Here is a 15,991-nt window from a genome sequence, read left to right on the forward strand (position 1 = left end):
CATGACCTGAGCTGAAGCCAGATGCTTAATCTACTGAGCCACCCAGGCGCCCCCTAACCAAAATTTAAATTAAAAAATGTACATATACATTTTTATACACTTGTGTAAAATGCACATACCCATACAGATATGTTAGTGGAATGCTGTGTTGGGACAAATGTAACATTAAAAAAATATTTTCTATAAAAAAAGTAAAAAATAAAATCTATCCCCAATTTACTATTCTAACCTTATCTCCTTATCATGGTGGCCAGCGGTCTTTTAAAAACACAAATATGCTGCTTCTCTCTTGCTGAAAACTCTTTAGAATTCCCTATACAGGCTGCAGGAGAAGGTCCAATTTTCTCACATGGCTTGTGAGGACTTTCATAATCTGAACTTCATTTCTCCAGGGGAGACTTCTTTTTTTCTCTGGAGAACTCTGTTTCAGCAGTGTATGGTCTTTCGTGTCCTGGGTTGTACCTGTTGTCTCTGTCTCTGGGTGGTTGGGTACACTGTCTTCATTGCTGTCTTCACTGCTTACCTAACCTCTACCCATTTCCCAAGCCTCAGCTTAGACATCACTTCTCCAAGGAAGCCTTCTGTATCTCCCCAACCCCACCCCAGACTTGAGAAAGGTACTCAATTTATGTGATTCTGTAGCGCCCAATACTGGCTCTGTTATAGCATTAGCCATGTTGCATTGTTTGTAGGTTTACTTGTCTTTATCCTCTGCAATTTTGTAAGTGCTGAAAGGGTGGGGATTATGTCCAATTTCCATGCTATCTCCAATTCCCAGAAGAGCATCTCGCAAATAGTGCATGTTCAATGAATACATGTTCATCCATTTATTCAAAAAAGTACCTATTATATACTATATTAGACACTGTGGGTAAAGCAGGAAATATAACAAAGTCACACAAAGTTTGTTTTTTGTTGGAAGATTCAGTTAATGAATAAGTACACGTGTAATTTGTTAGATGAGAAGTGCTGTGAACAAAATGAAGAAGTGTAAGGGACACAGCATGGGAGTTAGGTCAGGGTTAGGGAAGAGCTCTCCAAACAGCTGGCATTTGGACTTAAACCTGAATCCAATGTTAAGAGTCATGTAGACATCAATGTGAACAACGCTTTTGGCATATGAAACAGTAGGTAACCAGGGAACAGCGAAGAGGCCAGTCTGCAGCTAGGTAACAGTGAACAAAGGGTCAAGTGATAGATGACATCAGAGTCTGGGGCCAAACCACATACTGCTTTTCGGGCCATGGTAACAGTTTTGGATTTTATCCTGAGTGATACAGGAAGCCAAATGAGGGTTTTAAGCTGAGGAGTAATGTGATTTTGCATGTTTTGAAAGGCTCACGCTAGCTTCCCAGTGACTCTAATCTGGTGGAGGCAGGGAGAGCACATGAAAGGCTCTTACATGTATGGGCTGGAGAGGACACTGGCTTGGACTGGAGTGAGCATGGTGGAAAGGGGTTAGATTTTAGATAGACTTTTTAGATAGAGCCACCAGGAGCTGCCCGTGGATTAGTTGTGGGATGTCAAAGGGAAAGATTCGAGGATGAGGTCAAGGTTTGTGCCTGGGAAGACAGGAAGAGGTGATATTTACTTGACAGGAAAGGACTAGGCAAGGAGCAGGTTGAGATAGGAGTGAGAAACTCAGGGATCCGTTCTTGGATGTCAAATCTAAGATACCTACTAGTCATCCGAGTGAAGGTATGCTGAAGGCAGCTGGGAATAAGGCCTGGAGTTGAGGCTAGGGCTTATGGCCAGAGGGCAGAGCAAATGTAAACAGAACTCAGAAGATTCCTGAAAACCAAACCCTGAGGTGCCTCTCCATTTGGGAATCAGGAAGATGAAGATGGAAAAGAGGCTGAGGAGGAGTAGCCAGTGAGGTAGTGGGAAGAGTAAAAAAGCGATAGCCCAAAAGTCAGGTGAAAAAAAGCATTTTGAAGGGGAAAACTCTTGTGCTGTTGGTGGGAATGCAAACTGGTGCAGCCACTCTGGTTTCTCAAAAAGCGAATACCAGGACTACCCTATGATCCAGCAATTGCACTACTAGGTGTTTACCCCAAGGATACAAAAACGCAGATTCAAAGGGGTCCATGTACCCCAGTGTTTATAGCAGTATTATCAACAATAGCCAAACTATGGAGGGAGACCCAATGTCCATTAACTAATGAATGGATAAAGAAGATGTGGTGTATATATACACAAAGGAATAATACTCAGCCATCAAAAAGAGTGAAATCTTGCCATTTGCAATGACATGGATGGAGATAGGGTATATTACGCTAAGCAAAATAAGCCAAAGACAAAAACCATATGATTTCACTCATATGTGGAAGCTAAGAAACAAAACATGGACATGTTGAAAGGGGTAAAAAGAGGTAAAAAGTGATTCTTAACGGCAGAGAACAAATAGGATTGATGGAGGGAGGTGGGTGGGGGATGGGCTAGATGGGTGATGGGCATTAAGGAGGGCACTTGTTATGATGAGCACTGGGTGTTGTATGTAGTGATGAATCACTGAATTCTATCCTGAAACCATTGTTGCACTGTATGTTAACCAATTAGAATTTCAATAAAAAGTAAAAAATAAACTTCAAAAAGAAAAAGTATTTCAAGAATAAGGCCCTGCTAAGTGGTTTCCAATGCTGCTGCCAGGTCATGGAAGATGGCTGAAAATTGGCCACTGGGTTAGCACAGTGGAGGTCATCGAGAACCTTAACAAGAGCAGTTTCCATGGAATATTTGATTAGAGTGCCTTCAAGAGAAAGGGAGGAAAGAGGAAAAAATGAAACTAGGCAATATTTTTTAGAGTTTTGTTGTAAAAGGGAACATAAAAATCAAAAGGTTGGAAGTTGAAGGGTGATAGAGGTCAAGAAAGACTGATTATGAATGACAGCGACATTTCCTTTAAATTCCATGTTTGGGGTTACCTCCTAACTAGGCTTTTTGAGGATTGCACTTCCTATTTCTCAGCATTGCCTATAATGTTTAGTATGCTACCTCAGGAATAACAAGATCAAGAATAACTACTATTAGCTGAAGGTTTACCATGCGCCCAGTTTTATTTTAAGCATTTTACATACAATCTCTTATCCAGTTGACACAGCCGCCCTACATTCTAGATTAGAATACTGAAGCTTGGAAAGGTTCAATGACTTGCTCATGGATGTGAATACAGGTCCACTTAACTCTACAAAATGTGCCATAGCTTGAATTGTGTCCCCTCAGAAAAGATATGTTGATGTTCTAATTCCCAGTACTCCTTCAGAATGTGACCTTATTTGGAAATAGGGTCATTACAGAGGCAATCAGTTAAGATGAGGTGCTCCTGGAGCAGGGTGGGCCCTGGTGTCCTTACAACAAGTTGGCGTGTGAGGACACAGGGAGAATGTGACATCGTGATGAAGGCAGAGGTTGGGATGATGCAGCTGCAAGCCAAGGGACGGCCAGGTTTACCAGAAAGCCACCAAAAGCTGGGAAGAAGCAATGAAAGATTCCCCTTTGGGTTTCAGAGGGATTCTGAATTCATGGCATTCAGAGGGAATTCATGGCTTTGCTGATACCCTGAATGTGGACTTCTAGCCTCCAAAATTGAGACAATAAATTCGTGTTGTTTGAAGCCACCCAGCTAGTGGTAGCCCTAAGGAGTCCTAGGAAATGAATACAACACCATATCACTTCCAACACTAAAATGCATATGTATGTGCTGATTGACCGAAATGAATCTAACGGGAAAAAAAACCCCAGAACTGGAGTTGGCCATTTTGCTATGTGAGATCATAACTGACCTTAGTGGAGCTTAAAACATATCCATTTTTAGGCAGTAAAAAGTACACCTTTCTCTACCCATATACCCATATATTAGTGCATTTATAATTGTTACATCTTCGGAAGGAAGGTATCTACTAGAAAATCTAGAATAAATTTTTGCAGACTGAGAATGGCTCACCGATGAAAATAACATGAATGGTGCTGTTCTGTGACAACCTTGATAAGTTTCCAAACTCTGTAGGTGTTTGGATGACTCCAGTCTCGGTGAAATTGTGATAGCAATAGTAGACCCTATGTTTGTCCCATAGTACTAATTCTGGAAGTGCTGAATATAGAAAATGTGCATTTACAAAAGTGTCACTAGGGACATCTAATGCAAAGTCTTGGTTCATCCACTGCTCTGTATCTTCATTATATATTACCACATAAATCTTTTTGTTGACTGTGCATGCAGAGCAGTAACTTAATAACAAGGCAATCTCCAAAGGGTGTCCTGGATACTCAACATTGTGTATAGTTAGTGTATCGGTTGGTGATATATTTAGAAGGCTTTTCAGTTTTTCAGTAGTCATTATTTTCATAAATTTAAGAAGAGGATATCCAAGATAAAGTTCACTTTTGGTCCAGACTGCGAAGATACTTCTTATTTTACTCTGTAACAAAATGGAAAATAACTTAAAGATCTTTTGTTTTAGGGATGGTCCTTACAATTCCTGTCTTCTAATTTGCTATATTTAAAAATAAAATGTAGTAACTATTAAGGTTGGACTCTTAGTGTATTTCTGAATAATACTCCAGGCATTGAAATACATTACATGGAAATATATCATATTATATATATTCATAAATATAAGTTATTTCAGTAATTTTATTCTTTATCTATAGACATAATTAATTTTAATTCCCTTTTAAATCCCCAGAGAATATCAGCCTTCTCTTTTCTTATGTATTTATCCACTCTGGCCAGGAGTGCCTTTTTGATGTTCACTACGGTCAAGATATAAAGACACTTCAAACATGAAGTTATTTTTGGAATGATAGCTTCCTTGGATATGAGATCAAGAGAAGAGAGAACTTAAAACTTTGGATCAATACTACCCTTTTATGAACACAGGCTGTTAGAGAGACTGCTGTGTCTGAAATTCAGTGGGCCTAATTTCATTTAGCAAGCCAAGATCCCTCTTCTCCCCTGTCTCTTCTTCCCAATTGTTTCTAATTCTTAGAGATTTTTACTTAATATGTAACTTCTATTTTCATGACTGTCAAAAGGAGTCTCTTGGGCACATAGTGATAAAATGTCGACACTACCCAAGCAATCTACACATTCAATGCAACCCCTATCAAAATAACACCAGCATTCTTCACAGAGCTAGAACAAACAATCCTAAAACTTGTATGGAACCAGAAAAAACTCTGAATAGCCAAAGCAATCTTGAAAAAGAAAAGCAAAGCTGGAGGCATCACAATTCAAGACTACAAACAGTGTTACAAAGCTGTCATCATCAAGACAGTATGGTACTGGCACAAGAACAGACACAATGGAACAGAATTAGAGAACCCAGAAATGGACCCACAAACGTATGGCCAACTAATCTTTGACAAAGCAGGAAAGAATATCCAATGGAAAAAAGACAGTCTCTTCAGCAAGTGGTGCTGGGAAAACTGGACAGCGACATGTAGAAGAATGAACCTGGACCGCTTTCTTACACCATACACTCAAATCCATAAACTCAAAATGGATGAAAGACCTAAACATAAGACAGGAAGCCATCAAAAGCCTTGAGGAGAAAACAAGCAACAACCCCTTTGACCTCAGCTGCAGCAACTTCTTACTTGACATTTCTCCAGAGGTAAGGAAAACAAAAGCAAAAATGAACTATAGGGACCTCATCAAGATATAAAGTTTCTGCACAGCGAAGGAAACAATCAGCAAAACTAAAAGGCAACTGAAGGAATGGGAAAAGAAATTTGTAAATGACATATCAGATAAAGGGTTAGTATTCAAAATCTATAAAGAACTTATCAAACTCAACACCCAAAAAACAAACAATCCAGTGAAGAAATGGGCAAAAGACACGAATAGACGCTTCTCCAAAGAAGACATCCAGATGGCTGACAGACACATGAAAAAATCCTCAACATCATTCATCATTGGGGAAATACAAATCAAAACCACAATGAGATACCACCTCACACCTGCCAGAATGGCTAACATTAACAACACAGGCAACAACAGATGTTGGCGAGGATGCAGAGAAAGAGGACAACTTTTGCACTGCTGGTAGGAATGCAAACTGGTGCAGCCACTCTGGAAAACAGTATGGAGGTTCCTCAAAAACTTAAAAATAGAACTACCCTATGACCCAGCAATTGCACTACTAGGTATTTATCCAAAGGATACATGTATGCTGATTTGAAGGGACACATGCACCCTTCAATGTTTATAGCAGCACTATCAACAATAGCCAAAGTATGGAAAGAGCCCAAATGTCCATTGATGGATGAATGGATAAGGAAGACGTGGTATATATATATATATATATATATATATATATATATATATATATGTAATGGAGTATTACTCGGCAATCAAAAAGAATGAAATCTTGCCATTTGCAACTACGTAGATGGAACTGGAGGGTATTGTGCTAAGTGAAATGAGTCAGTAAGAGAAAGACAAATCTATGATTTCACTCATATGTGGAATTTAAGATCCAAAACAGATGAACAGAAGGGAAGGGAAGCAAAATTAATATAAAAACAAAGAGGGAGACAAACCATAAGAGACTCTTAAATACAGAGAAAAAACTGAGGGTTGCTGACAGGGTTTGGGTGGGAGGAAGGGCTAAAGAGGTGAGGGGCATTAAGGAGGGCACTTGTTGGGATGAACACTGGGTTGTTATGTGTAAGTGATGAATCACTAAATTTTATTCCTGAAATTATTATTACACTATATGTTAATTAATTTGTATTTAAACTTTAAAAACATTTTTTTAAAAATAAGAAAAAAAATAAAAACTGAAAAAAAAAGTCTAGAGCTTGTGTTGCTTAAATGAGTGTGAGATGATCTTCCAAGAGTAAATATATTAGAAACAAAGTGATGAGCCTCTCATAGAGAAGACCCAAGGTTATGCTCATTCTTGGCAGAGGGATGGGAAGAGGAATCCATCATAAATATGACATATGGGAATTCCAAGGAGCCTCAGCCATGGAATGAGTTTTTACCCACCCACAAACTTTCCCATAGATCTTCACCTAGTGCATAGGTGTAGTAAGCCAAAGGTTTTGGGACAAGGCCAGGGAGCTGAGAGATCCCCTTGAGGCATTCAGGGACTCTCCCAAAAATAAAGCAGTAATCCTCTGAAGACAGGGAGGGGGCAGGCTGCAAGGCAGCAAAGTTGAGAGAAATCCATCTGTACTCTGGATTCTCAGCTACCATAGGCTGGGAGTGGGATACGGGGGTTGAGAGACTCTCCCTCTGAGACATGCTTGGCCTTTACAAAGTGTAAGGCAGCCTCCCTGCCACAACTGGGGACAGGGAAGCATGAGAGAGAGAGAGAGAGAAAGAGAAAGAGAGAGAGAGATCTCCCAATGCCTGAAAATCCCAGGGCAGATGAGGAAAGAGAATTCCTTAGCGATCAAAAGCTGGCAGCTAGACTATAAAGCAGAGACAGCTGTCCTCGAGTTTGGAAAGGTGGTGGGCCAGTTGTAAAGTATGAAGAGATCCCTGGAATCTTGTCAGTGCTAAGAGCCCAGGTATGGCTAAAGAAGTAATAACTGATAAAAATACTGAAGGACCTACTGGAAAAGATGGGCAACGCGAGTACAGAGATGGGGACTTTCAGCTGAGATATGTAAATGATAAAAAAGAACAAAGTGAAAATGTTATAAATAAAAAAAATTTGACATCAGGAATAAAAAAATTATTAGACGCATTGAAGAGTAAAGTGGGAAAAGTTGAGGTGAGGGGCTGTGAGCTTGAAGACAGGTTAATATACAAACTGAAATACAAAGAAAGAAGTAGAGTAAACACAAAATGAACAGACTGAGGTCTGTGGGACAATATTAAATGGTGTCATATATGCATTTTTAAAACCCTAGAAGGAGAGGAAAAACAGAATGGTGCAGAAGAAATATTTGAAGAGATAATGTCCAAGAACATCCCCAAATTAATGACTGACATAATCCCAGAAACCCAAGAGACTCAGTTGAACCACAAACAGGATACACACAAAGGAAATCACACCTAACTACCAATGAATAATACATAATAAAAATGCTGAAGACCAAAGATAACGTGCAAATTCTAAAAGCAGCGACAGATAAAAAGACACATTGTATATATGAGAACAATGGCATGAATGATGGCTGACTTCTTCCCCAAAATGATAGAGGCCATAAGATAATGGAACGATGTCATCATAAATTGCTTTAAAAACAACAAAACCCAGCTGTCATCCTATAATTCTGTATTCAGTGAAAAATGCCCTTCAAAAATGAAGGCCAAAAAATAAAGATACCTTTATACAGACAAATGCTGAGAGAACTTGTTGTATAGGAAAATTCAAAGATATTCCTCAGGCAGAAGGGAAATGGATTCAGGAGGAACTCTGGATATGCAAACAGAAATGAAGCATGCCTGGGAGAATATATCTATAAAGACTTATTTTGCCATCGGTTTATATCTATATATCTATATATCTTTATCACAATTGACTATTAATTCATTTATTTACTTTCTTTTTTTTTTTTTTTTTTGAGAGAGAGAGCACACAAAGTAGGGTAGGGGCAGAGAGAGAGGGAGAGAGAGAATCCCTGTGCTGTCAGCACAGAGCCCAAGGTGGGGCTCGAACTCACAAACCATGAGATCATGACCTGAGCCGAAATCAGTCAGCCGCTTAACTGACTGAGCCACCCAGGCCCCCTGACAATTGACCTTTTTAAAGGAAAAATAGTAACAATGTATTTTGAAATTTATAGCATATTTAGAAGTAAAATATGAGATAAGAATATAAAGGGTGGGAGGGATATAAATGGAACCATACAGTCATAAGTTTCTTACACTGTTGTTAAGTATATACTACTTGAAATTAGACTCTGATAAATTAAAGATGATTATTATGGGGCACTTGGGTGGCTCAGTCTGTTGTGCATCAGATTCTTGGTTTTGGCTCAGGTCATAATCCCACAGTTCATGACACTGAGCACTGCATTGGGCTCTGCACTGACAGCAGGAAGCCTGCTTGGGATTCTCTCTCTTTCCCTCTCTCTCTGCCCCTTCCCCACTCATGCATGTGCACGTGCATACACTCTCTCTTAAAATAAATAAATAGCCTTAACAAAAAGATTGCTGTACAGCCAAGTGCAATCACTACAAAGAAGATCTTGAACAACAAAAAAAAATGAACACAGTTGAAAACAGAGATACTGAAAAAAACATGATTCCTTCAGAGGAAGGAAGAGAGAAACAAAGGAACAAAGAACATGTGGGGTTACTGGAAAACAAATACCAAGATGGAAGACTTAACTCCAACCATAGCAGTAGTTATGTTAAATCTAGGTGGACTGAATACTATAACTTTTAAAATATTTTTTTAATGTTTATTTATTTTTGAGAGAGAGAGAGAGAGAGAGAGAGAGAGAGCGCAAACAGGGGAGGGGCAGAGAGAAAGGGAGATACAGAATCTGAAGCAGGCTCCAGGCTTTGAGTGGTCAGAATAGAGCCTTACATGGAGCTCGAACTCGTGAACTCGTGAACTCACGAGATCATGACCTGAGCCGAAGTCAGATGCTTAACCAACTGAGCCACCCAGGTGCCCCTGAATACTATAATTTTAAAGCATATATTGTCACACTGGAGAAGAAGCAAGACTGCAGTGTATAAGAAGTATGAAGTCACAGACAGATTGATCGTAAAAGGATAAAAATAATGCACCATATAAGCATGAAACATAAGAAAGCTAGTGCATACCCTCTAGAAGAGTTTAGATAATAAAAGATTGGACACACCCAATGTTGGTGAGATGTGGAACGAAATGAAAAAAAAACTGCCATAAATATTTTATGTTTTAATTACTATAGCCTTGTAATAAATTTTGATGTATGATAGAAGAAATACTTTGCTACCCAACCATTCCAACTCTCAGCTCTTTACTCTTTGATATGTATTTTAGAATCAGTGTACTGAGCTCCACAAAGTAACATTGGGAGTTTGACTGGAACAGCATCAAATCTATAGATAAATCTGGGAAGAATTGAAAAGCTTAAAATATTCTATATTCTAATCCATGAACATGATATAGCTATGTATTCGGATCTTTATTAATATTTTTGATAATATTTTATTTTTGTCTCAACCAAGATCTCGTACATTTTTAATGGCATTTGTTTTTGGAAATCTGGAAATTTTTTTGGTTCTCTCTTGAATTTCCATATGACTTTTAGAATCAGCTTCTCAATTTCTATTAGAAGCCTACTGGGATTTTAACTGATGTGTGCTGAATTTCTCAAGCATTGACACCTTAACAGAGTCTTCTCACCCATGAACAGATCTCTCCACTTAAGTCTTTTATTTCACCAGTAATATTTTGTAATGTGTGTGTGTGTGTGTGTGTGTGTGTGTGTGTGTGTGTGTTATATGTGTAGTGTGTGTGGTGGTATGTGTGCGTGGTATCATTTTTTTAAGCTTTTAAATTCCAGTGAGTTAACACACAGTGTAATATTAGTTTCAGGTGTACAATATAGTGATTCAACACTTCCGTATATCACCCAGCGCTCATCACTCCTTAATCCCCATCACCTATTTCCATCACTCCTCCACCCACCTCTCTTCTGGTGACCATAAGTTTGTTCTCTATAGTTAAGGGTCTGTTTCTTGGTCTGCCTCTCCTTCTCTTCCCTTTGCTTGTTCGTTTTGTTTCTTAAATTCCACATGAGTGAAATCATACGGTTATTTGTGTTTTGTAGTCTTTAAGTGTGTATACACTTGCACATCTTTTGTCAGAATCATCCCTAAGCACTTAATATTTTATAATGTACTATAAATAGTATTTCTTAAAGTTTCAATTTATTATTGTTCATTTTTATGCTTGTATATTTCCTATGCAAAATTAAATTGTATATTTCATATGGAAATAAAATTGAGTTTTTATATTGATCTTGTAAACTGCAATCTTAGTAAACATATTTATTAGCCCTGATGGGTTTCTTGTATATTCTGTAACCTTTTCTACATCTAATGATGCTGTTTGGTAATAAAGACAGTCTCACTCTTCCTTTCCAATGTACATGCCTTTGTTTCTTGACTCATTGCACCTACTAGAATGGCCAGCACAATGTTGAATAGAAGTAATAGGAGCACACATTCTTGCCTTGTTCCTTATTTTAAGCAAGGAAGGCAAGAAAAAAAAAAGAAATAAAGAATATATAGTGTTAATAGAAAATAGATACCAAAATGGTAGACTTAAACCCAACCACAGCAATAACTGCATTAAATCTAAGTGGGCTAGTCTTTTACCATCATGTGCAATGTTAGCCATTCATTTTATATGAGTGTCCTGTGTTAAGTTGAAGAAATTCCTTCTTATTCCTATTTTGCTGATTGTTAAAATCAATTGTGTATATTGGATGTTGTCAAGTGCTTTTCTGTGTCTATTGAAATGATCATATGGTTTTTCTTTTGTTGTTTTCTAATATGGTAAATCGTGTTGATTGATTTTCTAATGTAAACCACTCTTTCATTCCTGAACTAAAACCCTACCTGTGCATGATATATTTTCCTTTCTATATATTGTTGGATCTAGTTTGCTAAAATTTTTCCTAGAAGTTTAAAATTTTTTTTATGAGAGATATTGCTATGTAGTTTTATATTTTTCTGGTATGTTATTCTTGGTTGTAGTATCAGACAAGCTGCTCCATGGAATCAATTGAAAAGTATTACTCCCTCTTCAATTTTCTGATTTAGAACTGGCATCATTTATTTTTAAAATATATAGCAGGACACTGATGAAATCCTCCTGGCCTGGAGGTTTCTTTGTGGGAAGGTTTTTAAATAACAAATTCAATTTCTTTGATTGATGTAAGAGTATTCATGTCATCTGTTTCTTCTTTAGTTTTTTTTTAATGTTTATTCTTAAAAGAGAGAGAGAGACAGAGCATGAATGGGGGAGGGGCAGAGATAGAGAGGGAGACACAGAATCTGAAGCTGGCTCCAGGCTCTGAGCTGACAGCACAGAGCCCAACGTGGGGCTCAAACTCACAAACTGCGAGATCATGACCTGAGCCAAAGTTGGACGCTTACCCAACTGAGCCACCCAGGCACCCCTGTCATCTGTTTCTTCTTCAGGAGGCTTTGGTAGTTTGTGTCTTTCAAGTAACTTGTCCATTTTATGGTTTTGAATGTGTTTTAGATTCTTTTTAACTTTGTATTTATAGTTGTTTGTAACATTGTTTTACTGTCTTTTTAGCAGCAGCAGACTTTGCACCGATTCTAAATATTGGCAATTTGTGTCTTCTCTTTTTTGTTTTATCCTCAGTCTGGCTAAAGAGTTGCCAATTTTATGGATCTTCTCAATGAATCAGCTTTTCGGTTTTGTTGATTTTCTCTGTGGGTTTTCTGTTTTTATTTTGTTTTGTTTTTCTTAATGCCATTAATTTACCCAATGATTTTTTTTTTTATTTCCTTTCTTCTGTTTACTTTTGGTTGAAATCATTTCTGGTTTCTTAAAGTGGAAGCAGAGATCATGGATTTGAGATATTTCTTCTTTTGTAATATAGAGGATTAATATTATAAATTTCCCTCTAAGTATCTCTTCAGTAGCATCCCACCAATTTTGACATATTCTGTTTCTATTTTCTTTCAGTTCAAAACAGTTTCTTTCTTTCAGTTTAAAAAGTGTTTATTTATTTTGAGAGAAAGAAAGCGTGAGTGGTGGAGGGGCATAGAGAGAGAGAGAGGGAGAGAGAGAATCCCAAGCAGGCTCCACACTGTCAGTGCAGAGCCCAACACAGGGCCCTAACTCATGAACCCTGAGATCATGATCTGTGCTGAAATCAAGAGTCTGATGCTTAGCCAACTGAGTCACCCAGGTGCCCATAGTTCAAAACACTTTCTAATTAGTTTTTAAAATTTGTTCTTTCTTTAAAATATATTACAAAGCTGTAGTAATCAAGACAGTATGGTATAAGCCCCAAAATAGACATAGATCAATGGAACAGAATAGAAAACCCAGAAATGAATCCACAGCTATATGGACTATTAATCTTTGACAAAGCAGGAAAGAATATCCAATGCAAAAAAAACCCAGTCTCTTCATCAAATGGTGTTGAGAAAACTGGACAGTGACATGCAGAAGAATGAACCTGGACCACTTTCTTATACCACACACAAAAATAAATTTAAAATGAGGACCTAAATGTGAAACAGGAAACCATTAGAATCCTAGAGGAGAACATGGGCAGTAACCTCTTTTACATTGGCATAGCAACTTCTTACTAGATAGGTCTCTTAAGGCAAGAGAAACAAAAGCAAAAATAAACTATTGGGACTTTGTCAAAATAAAAACCTCTGCAGAGCCAAGGAAACAATAAGTAAAACTAAAAGACAACCTATGGAATGGGAGAGGATATTTGCAAATGACATATCTGATAAAGTGTTAGTATCCAAAATATCTAAAGAACTTGTCAAACTCAACATCCAAAAAACAAATAATCCAGTGAAGAAATGGGCAAAAGACATGAATAGAAACTTCTCCAAAGAAGACATCCAGATGGCCAACCTCCACATGAAAAAATGCTCAACATCAGTTATTATCAGGGAAATACAAATCAAAACCACAATGAGATACCACCTCATGAACCTGTCAGAATGGCTAACATTAACAACTCAGGCAACAACAGATGTTGGCGAGGCTGCAGAGAAAGAGGCTCTCTTTTGCATTGTTGGTGGGAATGCAAGCTGGTGCAGCCACTGTGGAAAACAGTATGGAGGTTCCTCAAAAAATTAAAAATAGAACTACTGTATGCCCCAGCAATTGCACTACTAGGTATCTATCCAAGGGATACAGGTGTGCTGTTTTGAAGGGGCATACGCGCCCCAATGTTTATAGCAGTGCTACCAACAGTAGCCAAAGTATGGGAAGAGCCCAAATGTCCATTGATGGATGAATGGATAAAGAAGACGTGGTGTATATATATACAATGGAGTATTACTTGGCAATCAAAAAGAATGAAATCTTGCCATTTGCAACTACGTGGATAGAACTAGAGGGTATTATGCTAAATGAATTAGTCAGAGAAAGACAAATATCATGTGACTTCACTCATGTTAAGACTTTAAGATCCAAAACACATGAACAGAAGGGAAGGGAAACAAAAGTAATATAAAAACAGGGAGGGGGACAAAACAGACTCTTAAATATGGAGAACAAACAGAGGGTTGCTGGAGAGGCTGTGGGAGGGGGGATGGGCTAAATGGGTAAGGGGCATTAAGGAGTCTACTTCTGAAATCATGGTTGCACTATATGCTAACTAACTTGGGTGTAAATTAAAAAATAAAAATTTTAAAAACTTAAAAAAATGGGCAGAAGACATGAATAGACATTTTTTCAAAGAAAACACTCCAATGGCCAACAGACACATGAAAAGATGCTCAACATCACTCATCATCAGGGAAATGCAAATCAAAACTACAAGGAGATATCACCTCACACCTGTCAGAATGTCTAAAATATTTTATTCACTATATTGTCAAAAAGAAAAGTTAATCCAATTTTGAGAGCACATGATATCTTTGGGTAAAATAGTTTTTTGGGCCTTTTGCCCACATCGAGGTAAAACAAAACTCTCATAATATAATTAAATGACTCTGCATAATAACAACCAAGATTTATTTCATTCTTTGTTGTTGGAAATGAATCTCTAAACAGAGGCTTCTGAAAATTTAGGTTAGGAAGATGGTTTTACTTACCACCAAAAATAAAATAGCGCTGCAAAATCTGCATAGTATAGTCTCTTTTATATCATGGAATTAAGTGATATGGTGAATTTGTCTAAATGTGTAAGTCTAATATTATACATATATATATAATCTTTTACTAACCTTTAATAAATGTCTGGCCCAACACCATTTTCTTGAGGTAATGCCAATAATTCCACCATCAGGAAGATTTTCATTTCTTCCCAGTCTTTTGAACGCAGTAAAAGTTTTGATGTAAAGAATACCATTTATTAGAAAAAATATTCCATCCCATGATATGTTCACATCAGACACGTTGTGTCTCTCATCGTCAGTCAAAATGTTTGGAGGCACTCTGATTCTGGTCCAAGTACGGAATGAATCATTTGTTTGAAAGGTCTCCATATCAGCTACCACCACAACCGATGAAAGAACACAAGTAGCCCAGGCTAATATTAACTGACTACCTTGCGGTGAAGTGATTGGTAAAGAGTCAGGAATCTCGGGCATTGTCAACAAAGGGAAGGTCAGCAGGAAAAGAACATCTGCAATAAAGCAGTCTTGAAAAGCCACTTGATTTCCTTTAATTTCCTTTAGCACATCATCTGTTGTCATTGGCACTGAAATATGCCAGGTCCTAAGAAGAAGAAGAATATGAAAATTAAAAATGTAAAAATTAAATATAAAAATTATGTATATAAAATATTAGAATTAAGTGTAGAAATTATAAACATAGAATGTATAAAAATGTAATGGCCTCTCTTGTCATCCATTTTGTACACTACTGACATTTATCATCTTTAAAAAAATTTTATTTTTATCAACATAAATCTGGGTGAAACAAATTAAGTAGCACTAAAAGGCTACCCCTGCCCCATTTCTCCACATTCTTCACTCTTGTTCCCAAAGGAAAACAATCTGGACTCTTACAGCTCTCTCATTTGCAGTGTGTCTCCAAATTCTCAAATATTCTTATGCTTCTCTCTTAATATATAATTTTTACACATTATCTATTGGCTTCTTATATGACAGATGAAGATGTATTGCTCATAAAGTTTAACTACCCATACGTCTCTTCTCCAACATCACAGTGTTTAGCTAAACCTATAGGGTTTACATTGTTTTACTATGTAAATATTGTTTACTACTGAGCCAGTTATTGTACTATAATTACATCTTCACATATACACATATATATTCATAATCCTTCTCTTAGAGTTAATAATTATTTGATTTTGAAAATCTGTTGTTTCCTAAGTGTGCCAGGAGGTG

General features: G+C 37.5%; 1 protein-coding gene across 4 annotated transcripts in view; it reads right to left on the reverse strand.

Moving 5' to 3' along the window:
- The window catches only part of CATSPERE (catsper channel auxiliary subunit epsilon), a 195,191-nt gene that overhangs the window by 59,340 nt on the left and 119,860 nt on the right, over positions 1-15,991 (reverse strand). For all 4 annotated transcript variants that reach the window (XM_049633805.1, XM_049633802.1, XM_049633804.1 and 1 more), the window contains 2 exons: positions 14,864-15,356; positions 3,944-4,418 (listed from right to left, as the gene is read on the reverse strand). In XM_049633805.1, coding sequence (XP_049489762.1) covers positions 3,944-4,418; positions 14,864-15,356 — 968 coding nt within the window. The remainder of the gene's footprint in view (positions 1-3,943; positions 4,419-14,863; positions 15,357-15,991) is intronic.

This window comes from Panthera uncia, chromosome F1, assembly GCF_023721935.1.
Source record: "Panthera uncia isolate 11264 chromosome F1, Puncia_PCG_1.0, whole genome shotgun sequence".
Taxonomy (NCBI): Eukaryota; Metazoa; Chordata; class Mammalia; order Carnivora; family Felidae; genus Panthera; species Panthera uncia.